Raw genomic sequence first — 22,892 nt, 5'->3', positions numbered from 1 at the left:
AACAAAAAATGATTAATTGCTATTGGTACAGGAAGTAACGCTAAATTAAGATTTTATCTTTTTCAGTCATGCTTAGGAGGAACAGGCACAATGTATTATACATCAATAATTTATTTGACAACTTTACAGATTAACTACTAGATCCACCAAATCTCGGCTCCCTATACATTCAGTTTCTCTGTTCCGCGCACGCGCAGTTTGTCTAAATCGGCCGGCACAGGGGACAGCGGTAAGCAGTGTTGACTGTTTTAATCAAAACCTTTAATGTTACTGCGTTAGTTATCGTGAGTATTTAATTAGCAATTAATAATTGCGTGCAAGAGAGTTGCAGCTATACGCGAATGTGTGTTATTATTAATTTAAACATTGTTCATTCAGTGCCAGCTGCCAGAGACATCGCACGGGCCTCGCTTTCGATAACATCCAGCACGAGGCTAATCTGGCAACAAAGCTAACGACGTCCAAATGCTAGCTAGCTAAGTGTTAGCCTGTTAGCTACTAGCGTTAAATTGTAACAGTACCCATGATACGTTTTAATAAGGTGATAGCTAAAAGACAAGGCACTTTTTAATCATGTTTATACTTCCCCAAAAACCGTTGAGCTTCTGTTAACCACAACAACAACATTAGCTACGTTAGCTTATCGAGGTTGCTGTGTCAGCACTTAGCTACGGATCTAGGGAGCACTGGAGAAATGAAGGTTAACATTTTTCGATAGTTCATGCCTATGAATAAGTAATTCGTTTCCTCAAAGTAATGCACTGTTCGCTGAAATTGCTTATTTCAATCCATCGTGTCTGGTAAATGGCGTTAATATATTGTAATATAACCGCTGGGACTGTTGTGGCTTGTGCAGTCCTGATCTTGATAGTAAACAGTTACAGGTTATGGGCTGTCCAAATTAGCAGAGCTATGTGCATAAAGTCCAAATATGTCAATTAAAGTTGTGTCATTTTACGGGTTGTGTTATGTTTATTTGGGTCAACACAATATCACAATTACTTTACCCCTGCAATATGTTGGCCTTTTTACCAATATGCATCATTACTATATTTTTTTAACTTAATTTCTGTTTTGTTTTTAGTGACAAGAATCGGCCTGGTGAGCAAAGACTGCCCTTAAACTAAGTGAGGTATGGCCCAATTCGGGGGACAGAAGAACCCACCATGGGCCACTCAATTTGCGGCCACAGCAGTGTCCCAACAAGGCCACTCTGGACAGTCTCTTGACTTGAATAGCCTGCACTGTGAGTATAGCAAACCCGAGGGCATGATATGTTAAATTTCTGTACGTTGTCTAAATGGCTTGCATTGATTTTTTTTTTTCTTACTGACTTTTACTTTTGCCATCAAAAATCATCTCCCCCATCCTTTTTTACGCCAACATTCCCCTTTAGTGTTCTTTTCCACACCTCTGAATCTGGTGCCTTATTTCCCTCCTTGCAGCTCTTGGTGTGCAGCAGCAATCACTTCTGGGAGCATCCCCCTCTGTTTACTCTCAACAGTCAGCATTGGCTGCAGCCTCTCTCAGCAACCAGTCTGCTGCAAACTATCAGCTGTCTCAGCAAACTGCTGCTTTGCAGCAGCAAGCTGCAGCGGCTGCCGCAGCTCTACAGCAGGTCAGTCACATCAAAGCAGTTCCAAGCACACACAATTTATGCATCTTGGCATGGTCGTGTGTAACACTTTCCTTCACCGTAATCAACCACTATATTTTCCATGTTCTTTGTCATGTTTCTAGTCTCAGCTTAATACAGCCCTCCAGCAGTATCAGCAACAGCAGCAGCAACAACAACAACAACAACAACAACAACAACAACAACAACAACAACAGCAGCAGCAGCAGCAGCAGCAGCAGCAACCCCCTCAACAGCAACTGTACAATGTGCCTCATCAGGTGAAACATAGGTCTATTTTGATCTGTGTCACACTTTATTTTGGAAAGTCTGTAAACATTGGTTGGCTTAGAGTAGACAAAATAAATCCCATAGGCATCATTCTTTTTTTTAACTTACAGTACGTTCTGGGCTACGTAGCTACATAACTTCAACAAGTCAGAACAGGAAAAATAAAAAAGTCTGTTGTCCAACATTCTGTCCCCTTCTCGTGTCTGAGCGTGAGTGCTTAGCAGGTGATCTAAGCGATTACTCTCGTCACTGATTTGGCAATCATCTCAGGAGAGAGCAAGTGTTACTGTCCTTACTATGGGCTTTTTTACAAGGCTGATAAATGTCCTGAGTGCTGTCAGCTCCTCTTTCCGACATGAACTTTAAGAAAAGAAACGCACGTTGTAGGTTATGCAGTGTGCCGCGGCAATTTTAGGAGCCACGGTTGAAGCTGCGAAGGATTAAACACAGAATTTCATAATAGTGTGGATGTAGCAATTTATTTTAGACACACAACCCTGGGCATTACAGAACTGTTTTGTTTGTGTTTCAATGGGAAAATATGGGCAGATCTTTAATATCAAGTCAACAAAATGTTCTCACTCTTGGTATTTTCTTTTCTTTTTCCTGCAGCTTCCACAGCCTCAACAGGCATTGCTTTCTCAGGTAATTTGCAAAAATACTATTTATTTATTTATTAGGGGTGGGAATCCCCAGAGGCCTCACGATACTTATGTCACGATACAATATTATTACGATTTCAAACAAAATGCAATTTATTACTTTTTTCCAACTTAAAAAGTTTCCCAATTACATTTCTGTTCTCTGTGCATCTCACTTCAATTTTCTTGCTGCAAAATGGGATTGCCAAGCAGACAAACTGACCAACACATATGTAATAAAAGATCGATCCTTTGTGTCCGTGTATCGATTTAGGATAGCCAGAGTAACATATCCCGTTACTATGCTGTATCAAAAAAAGAATTCCCACCCCTAAAAAAAAATATATATATTTTTTTTTCTTTCTGTGTATATCAATTTATACATTTGTATCATGTTTAGGGTCACAAGGAGATGCAGCCAGTTTTCTTCATGATTTTGTGTTTATTTATATGTGAAACATTTTTGCTATTGTAGCTACTGATTACATGCAACCAAAGTGGATTCATGGTAGCAGTTTTTTGGATGCTTTTTTCATTTCTTGCCCCTCAGCCACCCGTCGCCTTGCCTACCAGCCTAAGTTTGTCAAACCCACAGCAGACAGCCCAGATTACTGTGTCATACCCAACTCCACGTTCAAGCCATCAACAGCAGACACAGCCACAGAAGCAGCGAGTCTTCACTGGTGTTGTCAACAAGCTGCATGACACATTTGGCTTTGTAGACGAAGATGTCTTCTTTCAGCTAAGGTAAAAGAGAGTGATACAAGACCCATTATTTGGAACTCATAACAGACAGTTCCAAATAATTAAGGTTCCTTTTTATTTTGAAACTGATGTAACTGGACACATAGATATTTGTAGTGTTTTTTTTGTATCTTCTCAGTGCTGTGAAGGGGAAGACTCCTCAGGTGGGTGACAGGGTCCTAGTGGAAGCTGTGTACAACCCGAACATGCCCTTCAAGTGGAACGCCCAACGCATCCAGACGTTACCTCAGCTAGCAAACCAGTCGGTGAGGTTACACACAGTGGCTCCAAAAGGAGACCATTTTAGATTTTTGGTATCAGTATAAATGCAATCTGCGCAATCTCTGTTTCCTCTACATTTATTCATGGCTTTAAATTGCCCTGTCTGCTTCAAAAAATATAGACTCAGACTTTGTTTGTTTAGTTAATTTATCCTTATGTAGTGATAATATTCAAGTCATAGCTTTTTTTCACATTTGAGAAAAGTCACAATGATACTAGTAGCACAAAATGTGAACTAAGGTTCCAAAGAAACGGCCCCTAGTCCTTCAACGATAGGAAATATTTTGGTAAGTCGTGTGGTTGCTTTGTACGTTTTATTTGTCTGTCTGTTCAGTTAGTTTCAGGCGTTTGGCCTCTTCTGAACTCTGTGACAGAAGCTAAATGGTGAAAAAAACCAAACAGTATCTTTTTGTTTTTTTATGTCCAAAAGTGAGATGCACAGGTTCATTTTAAATCCTAGACAATTCATCTGGCTTATTCTGAGGACAGTCTTAACATTTCTTTTTTTTTTCATATTTCATATTTTACCTGATCCTCTATCTTTAATTGACTGTTGTGTTCTCAATCCCTCCTAGCATCAGCAGCAGCCTTTACCTCAAGCTTCCCAACAGCTCGGCAGCCTTTACAATGAGCCAGGAATGCAGCTGCGCTACTCAGACATGCACTCTACTTTGGACAACAGACAAAATGTAACCCCCTAGCCCTGAATCACTTTGTTGGTCCTTCTTCCTACTCTGTTTCTTTCTTTGACTTTTTGTCTTTGTTTCCTGGCTTTCTTGCTTAACCTGTACATGTTTAACTATAACCAGTTACATATATTCTTACCTGCAGTTTTGCTTTTTCTTTTAGTTCGCTGTCATTGCCAAATGGATAGAACCACATTTTTGTAGTTGTATAACAATACATTTCTTTATTTTAAGGAACATTTGTCTTATGGAGAGAATATTTTTATACTATTGCTTCATTATGAGTCTTTGAATGTGCATGTCCCAGTTAATTTCATTTTCTTCTTCAGTTTCTTGAGCTGTTATTTTTGTTTCAGATGTGTTTTCACACTCTGGCTTTTTAATATTTAAATCAGTAAATCTCTCTACAGGGGACATTGCAGTTGACAGGAACAATACATTGATAAGGATTTTGTTTGAAGTACCACTCAAATCCGTACCTTAGCAATTGAATCAGTGCCTTACCATACAGTGAGAAATATGTCATAATGTTATTTCTAGTAAGTAAGTAAATATTCCTGAATGAGGTGGCAGTGTGGCCTTTGGTTCAAGTGACTCTACTTTAGCAGAGGGCCAGTTTTCATCTCAGCACCATCTTTTCCAGTGAATGTGCTGGGCAAGATGCCGCCCTTGTATGATCACTTCATGCAGGAAATATTCTCAAAATATGCCTATATTCACACCTGGTACTCTTTTGATTAGGACAGCATATCAGCGCACATCTAAAAGATAACTACAATTCTTTAATTCAAGCAGACACTCAGACCTTTTTCCAGCTTCTTTCTTTTAAGCAGCCACTGTACAAGATTTTGTACAGTTCATCTTATTTGTTGAGCAGTTATTGCCATGTTAAGATTGTTTCAGGTCTGCTTTTAAACATTTGCTCATCTCTTGTTTTCATCTTTTCCCCCCTTTTTTCTAGAGCCAGCCTCAACCTCCTAACATGATGAAGGCAGCCCCCACCATGCTGCAGTCGCTACCTCCCCCAACCACATTCAGTATTCCGACCCAGGCTCCCCCTCCTTCCCTGCTGCAGGCCCAGCTGTCTGCTGCCTCTCTAGCCCCTCTTCTACAAAACCCTCCTCAGCCTCTGCTGCCACAGCCTCCACCCAAAGGTGAAATACTAGTCAGTGGGATTGCATTTATCTAGTATTGGATAGAAAGCAGTCTGAAAAGTGGTGATGATCTCCACCATCTTTGCAGCTGTTTTGGCACACCATTTGACCACAAAATCATACCCTTTTATCATCATTTACCTTGTCTGTAGATGTGTTCCCCGGGGGTCTGCTTCAGCCTCCAGTGAGAATGATGCCACAGCCGCAGCCTGTCCGGCGAATTGAACCTCCTCCTCGTTTCCCCAGTCGCAATGATCGAGTCCCTGAGCTCATCCTCAGGACTAAAGACGAACGCAGGTGAGATGCCAATAGATATCACCTGAGATTATCTGGTCACTAAAATATGCTTTTATCATAAGTTATTCATCTTAGTGTGTGTAATCAATTCTTTAGTCGAGACAGAGACCGAGAGCGCAGACGGTCAAGAGAACGCTCCCCCACACGCAAACGTTCCAGAGACCGCTCCCCTAGACGTGACCGATCACCTCGCCGGCCTCGCAGGGTGGTTCCTCGCTACACTGTCCAGTTTTCCAAGTTCAGCTTAGACGGGTGAGTACAGTATTTTCAGTGTTTCATGCATTGACTAGAGATTGGGACTGGAGTCTGAGACTCTGGCTTAAGTCGCACAAACAGCTGACTTCAGACTTGACTCGAGCTTCGAGACTCGACAACAACCTGTTTCCCTGCAATTATTGCTTTTTAAATGTAATGTATTTCTATGTTCTTTTATTGGCGCATATACGTTGGGGAAACGTATGACAAGCTGCATGTCCCCTGCCCTTTTCCACAATGTGCAATGCCTTTTATGTCCGCGCAGTCACATAAAAAAAAAAAAAATTAAAAGTATAACAAATTAATTTTGTCATTAATTTTGCTTTGAGTAACTTCATAAACAGTGGCAGTAAGCAAAAAGCTGCATGTAAGGTGTGTGGCACCAAGAGAAATTATGCCGGATGAACGTCAAACTTAATCAGGCATCTCAAAACACACCCAGATAGGTCTCTTTCAATTTCAATGTGAAAAAGACATTTATCATATCGCCATAGGTAAGAAGCTAACATCGCAAAATGTTTTGCTAATGCTGGGAACAGGAAAATTGTATCTTTATAGTTAGTAGTTGCGGAGGCTCAGACATCCATGGTGGGACACATGGATCCATCTCCCCAGGAACAAACGCTGTGTCGGGTGGGCAAACTCATGTTATGTGTAATTGATCCCATGGAAGATTTTTAGACTATTAAGTGAACAAGGTGTACCCGGTCTACCAAATACTGGGCCATCTTGACTGTCTTAATTCTGCACATATTTCTGTTACTGTAGTCCTATTTACTAGTTCATTATTTCATCCATGTGTGGCGCAGCGGATCTGTGTGCCCTATTTCCTGTCATGGAGACGCTGGCCTCACTAACCTCTCCTCCTCTGAATCTCCCTTGCACTGGACTCTGTTTAACTGAGCCTACTAACCCTTTATAAATGGCATTACATCAGGGACTTCAAACTGCTCATTGTGCGTAATTTGGACGTACACTGATATGCATGTTGTTCTGTAAATGGTGTGGCACTGCCACTATTCTATTGATTTCTCATTGAGGCAACTTTATGTTTAGCATGTATCATCACAGGTAATAGGCGAACCATCGCAAAGTGTGGTGCTAATGTTGGGAACAATCAAATTGTATCTTTATAGTTGTATCCATATGATATGATAGACTTACGTTTAATATTTCACCAGGTCTGAGGGCTAGAGGGATGTGTTAAGTAGACCCCATAAAGGCATCCTACAACTGACTCTTATACTAAACTGTGTAGATGGTAGCTACAGGCCATGTTTTTAATTCATAAGATTTAACAATACAGTGTTAGGGACAGATCTGGTGGCTAGAGACTTGAGACTTGACTTGGACTCGTTGCAAAAGACTTGAGACTCAATTAGGACTTCCAAAAAATGACTTGTGAACATCTCTGGCTTTGAGTTTTTGTTGGAAAAAAGATCACTGAAGTGTTGTATTTTATGCCAACATGTCAGGGGTGTGATAGTCAACAGTATGTCTTAGTCTGCATTGTTATGTATTAATTGTCCTTTGTGGGTTCTCCAGTTCCAGCTGTGACATGATGGAGCTGAGAAGGCGCTATCAGAGCCTCTACATTCCTAGCGACTTCTTTAATGCTGTCTTCACCTGGGTGGATGCCTTCCCTCTGACAAGACCCTTCCAGTTTAGTAACGCCTGTAACTTCCACATCTTACACAAAGAGGTGGATCCTCTAGTCAAGAATACAGCTGTGCTGGACCCTCCTGATGCCAACCACACTTACAGTGCTAAGGTATGACTGCCAATGATGAATACGTTGCAACAGTGTGGCTTTCATAATCAGTAAGAAGCAGTGGACAGTAGGGCTGTACCGGTTTGGATATTTGTGCTGAACTGTCACGGTACATGGTCACAGTACGGTGCATTAAGCCACACCCACAATACACAGTATGTATATTGATGCACAGTGGTCAATGACTGTAACCAATCAGCGTCCATCAGCCTAACCCTAGACTCCATTAATTAACACTACTATATTGAGAGATAATTACTGAAGGTAAATACACTGAAAAGCTATTGGAGCAAAAATGCAGACCATAACAGACGTCAAAATAGGATTTGATTTGATTAATAGTTAGGGATTCTTAATTTGGTTATGTGGTCTCTTTATGGTTTAGGTGATGCTACTGGCTAACCCCAGTATCGAGGAGCTCTATCACAAGTCCTGTGCTCTGGCAGAGGACTCCCAGGAAGTCAAAGACTCCTTCCAACATCCAGCTAGACTTATTAAGGTACATCACACACTTTCCTTGCTTTTGCAATGCTCATGTGCTGACAGTGAGGCAATGATCCTTTTCCATTGCTGACTGTTCACTATTTGGAAGAGTGCTAACTGATGATCACTCGCCTTTGTGTTTTTTGTCTCTGTTGGTTGTGGATCCTCAGAAGTATGACTATTTTTGCTGCTGATCTTTTTGTCTTTCTCTTTGTCGTTATTAGGGTTGGGTATTGTTTTTTTTTTTAATCCATTACGGTGCTAAAACAATACTTTTAAAATGGTGCCTGATCCAAAATATCTAGATAATATATTTATAATCTACAGCATATAAAAAAAGGAGCATAAAACGACAGTTGGCGACATTAAAGAACAGCTTGTTTATTGCTAAGGCCATATGGTAAAAAATAATTAATAGTGTGGTAACATAACTTATAACAATGACTACTTTCACCAGTAAATTGCTGGTAAACAACAAATACAAGCACCAGATGGGAAAAGGGTATTTTACAATGACTTTAAATCCACCACAAGGCCGACGAGTTTCAGTTGAACTCACCGTCGTACCTTTTGCCAACAATGGCAACTGCAGAATGTTACGCCCCGGTGTTGGAGTCCTCTACAGGGAAATACAGTCACACTTTACACCGCTTAACGTAAACTGTCAGCATTTTAACCATTGTATTTAATCCAGCTACTAGCGGTAACATAGTGCCCTGTGCAGCAATGCCAGGCACCGAAATGAGGCACCACATTTTTTTTTTCTTATTCTGTCTTATAACTGCCGTTAACGTATTGGCACAGCGTTTTGGTACCCAACCCAAGTCGTTATCCTTTTTTGTGCTCTGTTCACCCTCCACACCCTTTATTCATTTTGTCATTACACATTTCCATCTAACCTATTCTACTCTGTGTCTCTCCTACTCGTCTGTCTTTCTCCTTTAGTTTTTGGTGGGAATGAGAGGTAAAGATGAGGCCATGGCCATTGGTGGTCACTGGTCTCCCTCTCTGGATGGAGCTGACCCAGAGAAGGATCCCTCAGTCCTTATAAAGACAGCCATACGCTGTTGCAAGGCGCTCACAGGCATAGATCTTAGTCTCTGCACTCAGTGGTAAGAGCTGTTATTCACATTAATATATATATTTTTTTTAATTGGTTGTTTAAATGGAATAACTCTGCTGCTACTAAAATCCCAAATTGAGTAACTACAATATGCTGCATAATATTACTACTTCTATACAAAATCTCACCCTTGACATGTTAGGTGGCGTTTTTTATATGAATGATTATTGTATTGTTAATTTGCTACCTATTGTTTACCGTTATTATTTATTGTGTTGTGCAATGTTCTTTTTTTTTTGTGTGTTTTTGTCTTGGCTCTCTCTTTCTGTCACACTCTATACATATATGCATATTTCATTGTGATGAAAAACTAAACGCATGGACTGTGGCTGGAAGCAGTAGCTTGGACCAGAAGACACTGCCATTACGTTGTTCTTTTAATTTATATTTCTATTCTCCCTGTTAAATATCTTACATATTTAACTGGCTTTCACTGTCCTGTTGGTTCTGTCTCTCTTCGCACAACCCTAATGTAGTGCGTTAAGTGTATCCTAGGTTAAATGCAGAAACCTCATCCATAATTGGCTGGAGCTACAATGGGGATGAATTTGGGGATGTGATATATTTTGTGATTGTCTGTCAACGTTCTCAAAATGGCTGCCGTAACCTGTGACAACAGTTGGAGAGCTGCAGACTGGGTCCATTTGTCTATTCTATGTGTTGTGTGGGAGAAGGGTCACTGTAATGATATATACAATCATTCAGTGAGCTCATAGGAGGGAGTAGCTGTAGAAGGCTCGCCTTAGCAAGGCTTGCCTTTTATACTGTACCCTGACCAAAATGTTTCTTTCCAATGCACCTTCTTCCTTTGCGACAGGTATCGTTTTGCAGAGATTCGCTATCATCGGCCGGAGGAGACACACAAGGGGCGGACAGTCCCTGCTCATGTGGAGACAGTGGTTTTGTTTCTTCCGGATGTTTGGCATTGTCTTCCTACCCGCTCAGAGTGGGAGGTGCTGTCACGGCGACTCCGGGAGCAGCTGGCTGAGAAGCTGTCGGCTGAGCGAAAGGAGGCAGATGGAGAACAGGCACTGAACCGCTAATCCTTCTCTTCTCATTTCCGCTTCTCACAGGAAGGCACAGGAATTACAAAAAAAAACAACCAGATACACATCAGACACAAAGCACACCTTACCATACACGACAGACATGAACACAGACAGATTATTGTTCCACCAATCCTTACCTAGGCGTCTTCTGTTTACTCCTCCACCAGTCCCTTCTCCTCCTCTCCAACTCCTCCATTCCTCCACCAGCACACTCACCTTCCCTCACATCCAGCAGACACTTACAGTGGAAGCAGTGAGACTAGGTTGTGTTGAACAGGCCCGGATTGCAACTGATAAAACGGCTTCCAGCTGCTCCATCACTTTATAATTGACGCTAATCTGGGTATAGTCATTCATGCTAATCGTGGCATTTTTTGTGCATTATTTTAAATAATACTTGCTTAACCTGCTTTGAATGTGGGTGCCTAAAAATTGGTTTAAGCAATGGTCTCAAATAGTTTCTCAAATTTGTGCCAGTGGTGAGTTTCTAACACTGGAATCTAAAATGTTTCTTTAAACTGGAATCTGTTGAGTCGGTTGCATTCAAATGTGTTTGTTGTAGAAATGTGTATTTATATATGATTTTCCACATCAATTTGATATTGTCTGACTTCAAAAAGAGAACCTCCCCAAAGTCCTGTTCCTTGTCTGTTGTTGTTGGATTCTACATTCTGATTTGGGCTATATGTAGAATTTGGTTTTTCCAGGGCAGTTGGTTGGACTGATGGCTCCTATCTGACGTAGGTGTATAAAACCCATAAATGGCAATACCCAATACCCTAGTCATAGACCATGGTAGGGCCACCCTATCCTCACTCCGTTTGGAGTTCACCTGATGTACCTACACACCTTTTGGACACACCTCTCATTGATTTTACCTTTTTTTTGTGTTCCACAGATTGATTGATTGGCAGCTGGGGGGCATTTCTGTTGGTTTTATAAGAGCTAGAGAGCTTCCCTGTGTAAGCTTCAGTAGCATTGGACTTAAACACAGACGAGAGCTCACTAGGACGAGACAATGAAAAACAGATGTGACCTTGCTTCTTGCACGGATCAACTTTAAAGCTCACACAGACCATGGGTTGGTGTACTGACTGTTTGCTATCCCACCTCTTTCTTTCTCTCTGCATGTATCTATCTTAATGATCTCCTGTGAAGGAGGAGGAGGAGAAGGACGACGATGAATCGAAGGACGTTAGTAGTCCCACTCACTGGGCTAAACTTGACCCGAAATCAATGAAGGTAAGATTCATGGAGAAATCCTTAGCACTGGTAGAGCTGGGAAAACAGTCCAGGTATAAATTATTAGATTTATCTTTGGACTTGTTACACCTTACGAATAGTCTTTGTAATATTCTAAATATGTTCATATTAGTTCTCTTCTTGAGGTTAAATGTGCTTTTCCCACGTGCCTGTGTCTTCCTCTTGTAGGTGAACGACCTACGGAAAGAGCTTGATTGTCGCTCTCTAAGCTCTAAAGGGTTAAAGTCACAGCTGATTGCCCGTCTTACCAAGCAGCTGAAGGTTGAGGAGCAGGTGGAGGAGTCCAAAGAGCCTGAGAAACCAGAATGCAAAGCTGCTGAGGAAGAGGAGCCATCTCGCACTGAGGAAGACAGAGAGGTACAGACATCTTTGATTTAATAAGAGCATTTAGTGGCAGTTGTGACATTTTTGTTATTTTGGCCATACTTATGTGAATGTCTCCATATGTTTCCATATGTTATACTAAAACAGCTGTGCAATTTTTATTGAAAGGCAAGAATTGCATTTCACAGTTTTGTCATTCTCTTCAATATTAAAATGTATATTATAACTGTAGAAAAGAGTTTTATCTTAAGTGCTCTACTAACTGTAATGTTCTTCTCTGTTAGGAGGAAGAGAGGAAGAGGCTGGAGGAGCTTGAGCGACAGCGGAGAGAAAGGCGCTACATCCTCCCTGATGAGCCCACCATCATTGTACACCCCAACTGGGCAGCCAAGAATGGCAAATTTGATTGCAGTGTCATGTCCCTGAGTGTGCTGCTGGACTACAGACTGGAGGACAACAAGGAGCACTCTTTTGAGGTAAGAATTACTGGTCACAGTTTTATAATGTGTTAGAGAAGATGTAAGATGTCTACAGCGTACATTAGGCTTGGGCCTTTGTCAAACAGTGTACTAGTAACCCCGCTCTAGTGCTGCTGCCTGACATTGCTTATTAGTAATGCAATTGAAGTTGGATTTAGTGATGTGACACGGTCGACACAGGTTGCTGTTGTATGCTACTTTTTAATTTGTCAGAACATTGGGGGGGGGGGGGATCATGATTCAATTGTAAACCGATTATCGATGCAACAAATTTTTTTTTATGTACAATTCTAGGCGTGATTTAAAAAACTATACATATAAATCTGAGTTTGTTATATTTTGACATATGCAATATTTGTATTATGCTGTTTTTTTTCATTTTGTAGTCATTCCATGCTTGAGCCTTAAACATGCTTGTGAAAGTCACCTCCTCTCACAGTGATCTTCCATGTCAGAGGCTCAGTCATGTTTAAAGGTGGAAAATTGGCTTCTTAGAACATGAAACATGAGATGGTCAGATGTAATGTGATAAATTAGATGAACAGCCTTTGTGTTTTGCCTAATTATTTAATATATGTCTTATATGTGTATATATACAAAACTTTTTCCCCCATTGTTCATTTCCTTTTCTTTTTAATAATCGATTATTAACTAATCAGAATCAAGCACTGAATTGTTCTTGAGAGAATCGAGATGCATCTAAGAATCTAGTTTTTCCCCCCACCCCTACAGAACATGTCATAATTGCAAATGCCAGTTCAGCCGGTTTGCGTGAAATCAATGTTAGCACACTTGACAAGCAAAACAGGAAATGGACCAAACTCTAGTATTCATCTTTGACAAACAGGCATTTTTGGCCCTTCAGGTTAATCATACACTGCCTTCTTTTTCTGTCCAGGTTTCTCTATTTGCTGAGCTGTTTAACGAGATGCTACAGAGAGATTTTGGCTACCGCATATATAAAGCCCTGGCTGTTTTTCCTACCAAAGACGAAAAGAAGGAAAAGGAGAAGAAAGCCAAAAAGGAAGCAGAAAAGAAGGATGTTGAAAAGCGTGAAATAAAGAAGGAAAAAGAGGATGATAATGAAGAACCTGTAGGGAAAAAGATTAAAGAGGATGAGGAGGAGAAGAGGAAGGCAAGCCTCTCAAACTATGTGGTCTTTTCAGTGTGTCATTTGCTCCACTGTTGATGTGTGTTGTCATGCAGTTGTGTGACTTGTGTTTTTAGTGTGATGAAAAGGCTGTGAAAAAGGAGTCGTCTCGAGATGAAGAGGAGAACGAAGATGATGGCAGTACGGTCAACGCTGAAGAATATGACCCCATGGAGGCAGAAGATGCAGAGGATGATGACGATGATGGTATGGCACTCTTTCTTTAAATTCAAACCATTCAATTATTTTTCAGTTTCCCACAATATGATTTTTTTTCAGTGATAAGAAACCATGCAGCACACCAAATCTGTGATCAATAACATGTCCAGTTTCTGGGGCCTTGAAAATATGTCTTTTATTATCTTTAAATGATTCTTGTTTTTACACTATTAAACACACAGAGTAATAATGAAATTTAAAGATGCATTGGCACTTTCATTTCTCAACCTTTTCCTTCCATTAGACAAGGATGATGACGATTCCAATGACAAAGACAAAAAAGACCACAAAGATGACCGCAAGTCGTCAAAAGAGAGGTCCTCTAAAGACAAGGTTGGTTGGTAATTGTTGTTGGTATATTAGTAAGACATTGATGTAGCATAATCATGGTTGTTGGTACAAATGATATTGGACTTTGGTTAGAAGCAGGGAAGACACCACAAGAATCCTTAATGAGTACACTGCCTAAGACTGCCCTGCCTCATACACAAACCTATTTATTATTAATGTTTTTAATGCATAAATTCAAGGAACTGATGATTACATTTCACTGGTGTTACATTTTTGTATGATTTCATGTGACAAATGATACATTTATTGATTGATAAATGTGGTTGTTTGTGTTAAACCAGGAGAAGAAGCTGATGATCTCACATAACAAGGAGCTACTCATGGCATTTGTCTACTTTGACCAGAGCCACTGTGGCTATTTGCTGGAGAGAGACCTGGAGGAGATCCTGTACACACTGGGACTGCACCTTTCTCGTGCTCAGGTGAACAGACACAAGCCTAATCATCATAATGCTTTGTTAAGGGTGGTAGTAGCTCAGTCTGAAGGGGGTTGGGAATCCGAGGGTCGCTGGTTCAAGTCCCCATACGGACCAAAATATAGAGGATGGACTGGTAGCTGCAGAGGTGCCAGTTAATTCCTGGGTACTGAACCCCCAAGTACTCGGGGCGCTCATCCATGTGCCGCCACCTCACTCTGACCTCTCTTCATTAATGTGTATAGCATGTATAGGTCCTCAGCAAATGTGTGTATTTTCATGCCTGTGTTTAATGTGTGTGTAACTGTACTAACATAGTGAAAAATGTGAATGTTTGGATCTGTGCATTCCTGATTCTTCAGTCTTATTCATTCAGTCTGTCATGTTTGTTTCCAGATAAAGAAGCTGTTGAACAAGCCAGTGGTCAGAGAGTCTTGTTACTACCGTAAACTGACAGACAGGGGGAAGGATGAACCCATTCCTTCCTTTAATGAAGCCCAGATAGAAAACCTCATAGGTGAGCCAACATAGGTCTTTATGGTTAAACATGTTTTTATCATTGTTTAATACCGTCAATTAAGCACAATTTTTAAATCTATGATGACTTAGAAAGTGTGACCATGTAGCAGAGGGCTCTTGTAGCTGGCTCTTTTCTTTTATGAAATTATTCTCTTTCTTTCTGTCAGGTAACCGAGGACTACTTCCTTCTCCAAAACTTTGTGCGCAGTCTGCAGCCACAGAGTCCAGTAATCTGATCGTGTATAATGGAGCCATGGTTGACATCGGCAGCATGATGCAGAAACTGGAGAAGAGTGAGAAAGCAAGAGAGGAGATAGAGCAGAAGCTCATGGTGCAGGGTGCCAAAATGGGTATGATTTGAATTGTATTACACTGTATATAATGTCTTTGAGTTAGTTGCAGGCTACACTCTGTGTCAGTAGTCTGTCTGGACAATGATCTGGCTCAATTTGAGCTTTGCTACAAAGAAGCCCAGTCTCACTTTATTCAGCATTCTTCCTTCTGATTTCTGAAACGTGGACTGGCACATACTAACTGCCACATACAAAGTACAAAATATGATTCAGCAATATTGTTTTTTCATTGTGAATATTCAAAGTGGTAAATAACTTATAATAAAAATAACAGTTAAATGGTTCTGCACAGTGCCTTTTTATAAGAAAGAATTAAGAGACCAAAATTATTTCTCCTATCAGGGCAGGAATAAATGTCCATGTCTCACAAATAAAGACATTACTGAAACACTAAAATACACAATTTTTATATAATTACATCTCCCAAAATGGGGGTGTTTACTAAGGATCAACCAAAATGGATTTTTTTTTTTGCAGATACCAATATCTTTAATTTTTTTTATTTCCCCCAGTCAGCCTTAGCCAGTGACCAATATGGGCTGCAGATTTTCTTGAGCCGAGATTTGGAGCTGATACTGTTTTTGCTCCCTCAATTTACATCGTAAAAATGTAAACCCTGGCACACTAGATTTTTTGGAATCTGCTCTACCATTTCTTTAAAAATAATAAACAAAAACACAGATCAGTGTCACTTCTGCATTCATCTTACATTCATATCACACAAATGATGTGTGCAATGTGCATCATATGGATAAGTGCACTGCTTATGGTTATGTGCAAGGGCAAAATCATCAAGACCTACAACACCGCCTTGATGCATTGCTTGAATGATTCAGGGAACAATATGAATCACGATTTAGTTGCTTAAAATTGATATAACAATTCTCTGCCACGATTTTTTGATCATAACAAAACAAATTGGCATAGTTTTTTTTTGGGGGGCACCTATTGCACATCATCACAAGGTTGTAAACATAGAGGCCGCTATGAAGAGAAGGGAGCACTTTAAAACCTGTTTAATACAGTCTGTTTAAAACTCAAAAATGAAAGAAGTAGCGTTAGTTATTTAACAGAACAGGATGAATCGAGATTGTGATTTTATAATGATAAATCTTTCAGGCATACTGGCTGACATAACACAGATCTAATCAGGTCATCACAAAAAGTCCTTTGTCAACACTTTTAAACAATTTAAGAAAACAAACCTGAAAAGTACCCATTGAAATAAAGTATTAAAAATGATAATGAAGAACCTATGAAAGTATATAGTATTAGTGGTGGAGGGGCAGTGCATGCCTGTGTAAATAATGCCTGGGAACAACTTGGTGAACGCGGCCGATACACGTAAAAACGCAAATATCCGCCTGCCGATAGGCAGATCGGTCTATCACTAGTGTTTACGGGCTGTTTATTCAATCAACTGCTTGAAACAAATGATCCCTTGCATATGTTTTGGTTTACAGGAGGAGTACCCTATAGGGTTGTACAGAAGGCCTTATCTCAAGTTCAGAACAGAAGGGATGTTTGTGTTGTATATAATAGACAGAGCTTACCTGTGTACCGCAGTATTACACAGTAATCATTGATGGCGGCCTTCAGTTTTCCCGGCTGTAGGACAAACCTAATCAGCTCTTTTGGGGTGGTCAGGATACCATACCAGTAAATGCTGTTTGCTGTTAGGTTGACATACACAAGACATTCTGAGTCTAAAGCCTTTAATTTTATCACAATGAATCATCTCTGACAGGCGTTCCTCTAAATAGCATAAACGTTGTCTGTAAAATCCAACGTGTAAATGTATGTTCCCAAACCTCCACAGACGGGTAGAGATGGTAATGGTCTTGCAAAATTTAGCAGGCAAGCTTAACAAATAGTAAAAACATGTAAATGTTGGCTGCAATGACAAGTTTACTTTTTGGTTGATATGATTAATATTATGTAGTTTGAAAAACACATTTCCCTTAGTTCTTGTATATTTTTTCTGATTTCAACAGATGACCATTATTTAATACTTAAAATAAGAACTGCTTTAGTGCCATCTAGTGGTGAGGTTGCGGATTGCAACCAACTGAATCTCCCCCCCCCCCCCACGCTTCCAAGCATGAGGGGGTAAATGCTAGAATGTAGTTACCGAACGTGTCACCATAATGAAAGTGGTTAGATCTTCTTTCTAATGAGGTGAGTCATGTCGTTATGTGTAATGAATTTTAAAGTAGATTATTGCCGTGGCCTCACATTATGTATGCCCTTTTTGACTTTTGATGACATCATTCTAAAACTTAACCTGTGCTTCATCATTGACCTGCCTTCATTCTAATCCTCTGTGTTGTGTCACATTCCAGATGAAGATGCAAAGGTTAAAGCTCAGGTGGAGCAAGCCAACAAAGCCTTGTCCAGGGAGCTGGAGGAGGTGAAAAGCACACTGAGCAAAACTGAGCAAATTCTAAAGACTGCTGAGGAGCAGAAGACCGTCTACCACGACCAGATCAGCAAGACGTCCAACACCTTGACGTCCACTGTCAAAGAGCTGCTGGCAGTGCTAAAAAAGGTTCAACATTTTTACAAAGATCCTATTGCTGTTAACTCTATTTCATCTTGACCTTGAGTGAGAGACGGGGAGAACAGCGGATAGTTATAAAGTTATAAATGCAAGGAAGAGTATTGTTTTCTCTCTCTCAGGCTGTATCACTGATGTATTTTAAAACGTAGATGGATCTTTTTGACAGCAGACATTTAGGAAAAGCACAACTTAAATTCATAACCTTCCTAACGATTGCTCACTTCCATCAAACTTCCCAGTGAGCTTTTTCAGTGAGTCAGCATCCACAATACCAGGGCCTCTCCTAAGTGGAATGCAGCCACCATTGATTTAGAATACACCTGTGCTTTTCCTACGATGACATGTCAACATGTCTGCTGTGAAAATGGTTAATTGAGTTAAGCCTTAATAACGAACGTCAGTATGAGGGACGACCACTCTCCTTAAAATTGGCTCTTTCAGTGTTTCTTAGTTTACTCAACTGATTTTGTGCATAAGAGACGATGATTAGGATCATTTATGTATTAGTCATCTTTGAAGGTGGTCCAAGACATTTAGACTGCGTGATTCACGTTTACTGCTGCAGTCTTAACATTATTCTGGCGGCATTTAGCTCAGACTTGTGCTGTGTTGAAGCTGAAACGCAAATGCTACTAGGTTCAACCTAGTAAGTTTGCCGTCGTGACTTTTACATAAAAGTGACTAGGTTCTAATTCAGACACAAGAGTGACTAGTTTTATTGCCATCAGATTAACGTAAATTTAAACGGCTGTATTTACTGACTGAGTGTCTCTCTCTCTCTCTCTCTCTCTCTCTCAGCATCAAGAAGTAGAAGAGTCTGGTGATGAAGTTACTGGCGATCACATTCAAACGTCTCAAACAAACGGCGCTGATAAATAAGTGACATATTTAAAATAAACAAAGCAATCACACTGATTATTTTAAAAATTGTAAATATTCCCTGAACAAGCATACTTTGGTAGTGTTTAATTTGTACCTATTATCTCCCATGTACATGTATAAATGAATTAATTGTGTTAATTTGACCTCACTTTCTGTGTACAATAGATTTGTTTGACGGATTTACATTTCTTACCTAGAATAATATGAACGATTGCATACGCTTATTTTCATAGTTAAAATTAATTTAATTTCAGTTGTAAACTTTTTTCTTTTTGCCATTGCTTTAGCTTTGTTACGGCCAATAAAATGCCATGTTGTAGATTTACATGCCAATTTGTGTGAGTAGTACTTTTCAGAGAGTTTTGTTTTTCTAATTGGCAATAATGATGCTATTTATGTGCAAGATGATTCATTTAAAAAAGTATATTTAAAAGAAACTAATTTTGGATGGAAAAGGGTGGAAGGGGTTCAGACAGAATTTCTTTGTGAATCGTCCCATCTTCTTTAACTACACCCGTGTTTTAATAACACATTCAGGTTGTAGTTCTTCTATTTAGCCGTTTTTCAAACACGTGGCTGTGCATGGTCCCTGCTCCTGTTGGACCTTTTTGCTGTATGCACCTCCTGACTGTATCCACCGACTGCTGCACTGTTTCATGTTTTACTGTGCTGACCATCTGTCTTGTTTTCTGTAAAAGGAAACTACACATGAACCAAAAGATAAGCTAAATGAACGCGTGTTATGCTGAACGAAGCTTTGTTGCAATGACATAAACATTTAGAAATCATCCTCTGAACTTGTGTGCGTTGGTTTAGGTTGTTCTAGAAAAGAGGCACAATTACATTCAAATGTGCTCCAAAGCAGGCGATTTTATTTTTCTATTGAAAATGTACGCTATGGATGTTGTGCAAGAGTAAAGTGGTCCATTTTAACACTACATTTTGTCTGTATTTTTCCCACCAATTTAATGTCATTACGCTGCTACGATAAAATATCTACTGTAAACAAGACTTCAAAATATGTGATTGTGGAATCTATGGAACAATCAAAATTAGCTGACTTCGATAAAAATGAAATATTTGCTCAACTTGCAAAATAGGGATCCAGACAAATGCCATAGACTACTTTTTAACTCATGTCCTGTTTGTCATATTACGCAGGCCTGCAGCCACTTCTGAGGACCCTGGGGCAATGTCTTTGGGAGAGTTTATATTTTACAATTATAAACTAACCGTAGATATTTATATGGCAAATTTTTTTTTTTAGTTTTCTGCCACCGGCAGTAGATTTCAGTTAGGTGTTATGGTTCCAATGCAACAACTTGATGGCACAGTTATCTAATTCCCAAACGCCCTTTTTTAGAAGAGTTAAATGCAGTAAATTTCTTATCACCGGTGTTGTGTGATTTAATAGAATGTAGTTTCTTTTGTTGTCATTTTTATCTCTTCTTGCCAATGGACTTTTCTGACCTGACGATTTAATGCTGTGTTTTCTCTCCCACCACTCCCCTTCACAAGCAAACAAATCTCCTTAAAGCTCTTGCCATCTGCACATTATCTTATTTTTAACCAGACTTTCACTTACATTTTTATTTCAATGCATTGCTCTTTTTCAGTACCTCAGATGAATTTATTCCCACCAAGAATGAGCTTTAGTTTTTTTTTTATTAACTTAGCAGGAAACATCTCTGTCCGGTTCCAGCAGCTTGTCTCTGTCATTTCCAACAGAACAATGACTATCTGTCACCTCATACTTTGCTTATGTGGCTGCTTTTGTCCCGGTGTCATGCTCTGAATGCTTGACAAACAAACCTCATTTGTCCCCAGAATAACCACATGAACACTCCTCACGCCTCAGACTCCTGCACCAGCTGTGTGTGTGTGTGTGTGGGAAAGTGAGGTTTTGCACTTGGATGTGCTTGCATATGAGTATGCATGCACATGCGTGTGTGAAATTAGACCCCACCGCAGAGAGCAGGGCAGGTAACCCCACTCCCAGGCTGCAACAGAAGGCTTTTGTGGCTACTTCCCTGCCTCTCCTTTTTAAACCCCCATTCCTGGTATCAAAGAGGCAGGGTTGTGATTTCCAGGGCTGGGGGCAGACAAGGTTAGTAAAGAGAGTTTGGTTTAGTTACTGATCACGTTGCCATTTCACCCCCCCTCCCCGCTTTTCACGTAAATCAGACCTCTGAAATCTGGGTGCAGTTACAAAGCATGTGTAGATGTAGTATGACGTGAAACTGGTCTCATTGTTTGTTAGTTTAACTAATTTTTACTTTTCCATAGGCTTGTAGATTTGTTTAAATTCTCCGCATTCCCTCTTCTGCATTTGGGCAAATCACTATTTTCCATTGACACCTTCCATGCTATGTGCACGTCAAAAGTTCAGAGACCTCCTTATCATGACAAAAGTAGTCAGCAGCTGCACATCTGCCTTTTGATTCCCAACGAGTCTGCTTTTTAAAACCTGTCAGGAGACGGTGTTATGTTAGCTCTTTGCATTGTTTCTCGACCATCCCTCTTGTGATGGTGACATGATAAGACACAAATGCAGGCCTCATACCAAACATAGCCGAACAAAATGATGTATCATAAACTTAAAGCATGTACGTTTTTTATTTGAACCACAGACGACCTGACTGTGTCATTTCTCTTCACAGCAACACCAACGCTTTGTCTTTGCTGAACTTTCTTTCACAAGATGTATTCTTTGCTCATTGTGTTCTGGCTGTGTTGTACAGCATAGAGTTGAATTGTCTGGGCGATGAATTTTGACAAAGATAAGTCATTCACATGACAAATGACCCAGCTTCCCTCACACATCCTCTGGGGTGAAAAAAAACGTTTTCTCTATTTGCACATCTTGGAGGTGTAGCAGAAGTCTTTCTGACCACCAAAGTCAAATAAACAAGTCAACCACCCTCTTACATGCTGTTTGATATTTCATTTAATTGATACATGAGAGGCTCTACTGAGCATTTGGTTGTCTCCCCAGCAGCATAGGCCTCGTGGGGAGTGGACAAAGAGGGGGGCCTATGTTCAGCTGAAGCTGCAGGAATCCAGCTTCCTTGGGATCGGCGCAGCAAAGTGCCTTGCCCTGGGAATACCGGGTTACAGTGTGAGAAAGGTCCACGGTTGTTTTAGACAGTGTGTTTTTTGGGTGTCCCTGCCGGAAAAACAGGAAAGCCTCACTTCCGTGAGGTGGGGACCGTCGCCCCTAGACCATTAGGGCCAGCAGTGCATCCACACTCCACTGCTACAGTATCCTAGTGTGAGTATAAATAATAGGACACTTATATGGCTGCAAAATCAGGTGGCCCTTTAATGCAACTTTACTCCGCTTCACATTAAACTGAAGCAAGTTTCATATTTCACCATTCAACAATAGTAACACAAAGCACAGCATTCATTTGGGCTTAGCATCTACACTTTGGGGGAAAAAGAGATCTTCCCTGATTGCCACTGCATGCTGCCCTGAAGGAAAATATGTCACTCTATAAGATAATTATACAGTGGGAATCCAAGGGCTTTGACATGGTGCATACAAACATGGGTCAAAACATCTACGTTGCAACTATGTGTGTGTGTCTGTGTGGGTGTGTTAAACACAGGAAACTGTCATTCAGACCAGCTGGTACAATAGCTAATAGTCAGTGGAAAGGGTCAGTAGGCCAAGAGCTAAAACCAATTTAACTGTCTGTTACAAACCTGTAACATCTTGTATTTCTTTTGTTCTTCCTCTGTCCTACATTGTTTTAATACATCTCAACCAAGTTACTTACTATATTCCTATTCCTATTTCTATAAAACAACTTCTCTCTGTTGACACGGAAGATAGACAACCTTTTGTACAAAACTAAAGTAACAAGCCAAGTTTGTAAAATTTAAGGACTGGTGTAGAAAGCACTTTAAGGAGTAAAAGTTAAAAGTTGCCACAAAAAGTAGTAGGCCCAAAGTAAAACCATCAGAACAATCTACTGAGTAG

The 22,892-nt window shown here is 40.2% G+C and overlaps 1 protein-coding gene across 2 annotated transcripts; it reads left to right on the top strand.

Moving 5' to 3' along the window:
* The first annotated feature begins 18 nt into the window (after positions 1-18).
* On the top strand, positions 19-19,845 carry ccar1 (cell division cycle and apoptosis regulator 1). Of its 2 annotated transcripts, none has more exons than XM_034898572.1 (26): positions 19-229; positions 1,085-1,246; positions 1,446-1,618; positions 1,741-1,896; positions 2,519-2,551; positions 3,098-3,294; positions 3,431-3,557; positions 4,149-4,262; positions 5,221-5,413; positions 5,566-5,710; positions 5,807-5,962; positions 7,511-7,736; positions 8,122-8,235; positions 9,165-9,331; positions 10,160-10,370; positions 11,550-11,633; positions 11,823-12,011; positions 12,263-12,454; positions 13,356-13,592; positions 13,685-13,814; positions 14,071-14,159; positions 14,459-14,599; positions 14,990-15,110; positions 15,280-15,462; positions 17,808-18,013; positions 18,824-19,845. In XM_034898572.1, the coding sequence occupies exons 2-26, from the start codon at positions 1,135-1,137 to the stop codon at positions 18,902-18,904; spliced, it is 3,777 nt and encodes a 1,258-aa protein (XP_034754463.1). In that variant the 5' UTR covers positions 19-229; positions 1,085-1,134; the 3' UTR covers positions 18,905-19,845. The 2 variants fall into 2 exon arrangements, with proteins under 2 accessions (XP_034754463.1, XP_034754462.1); XM_034898571.1 differs by having other exon boundaries at positions 5,786-5,962.
* The last annotated feature ends 3,047 nt before the right edge of the window (positions 19,846-22,892 follow it).

This window comes from Etheostoma cragini, chromosome 17, assembly GCF_013103735.1.
Source record: "Etheostoma cragini isolate CJK2018 chromosome 17, CSU_Ecrag_1.0, whole genome shotgun sequence".
In the NCBI taxonomy this organism is placed as follows: Eukaryota; Metazoa; Chordata; class Actinopteri; order Perciformes; family Percidae; genus Etheostoma; species Etheostoma cragini.
Note: the sequence above shows the minus strand (reverse complement) of the source record. Positions and strands in the feature narration are given on the sequence as shown.

Bases quoted from the DNA above. Each gene is read 5' to 3' on its own strand.
- ccar1 (XM_034898571.1), top strand. From the start codon at position 1,135: ATGGCCCAATTCGGGGGACAGAAGAACCCACCATGGGCCACTCAATTT. The intron at 4,263-5,220 runs GTAACCCCCTAG...CCTTTTTTCTAG, and splicing joins CTTTGGACAACAGACAAAAT to AGCCAGCCTCAACCTCCTAA. The intron at 12,012-12,262 runs GTACAGACATCT...CTTCTCTGTTAG, and splicing joins GCACTGAGGAAGACAGAGAG to GAGGAAGAGAGGAAGAGGCT.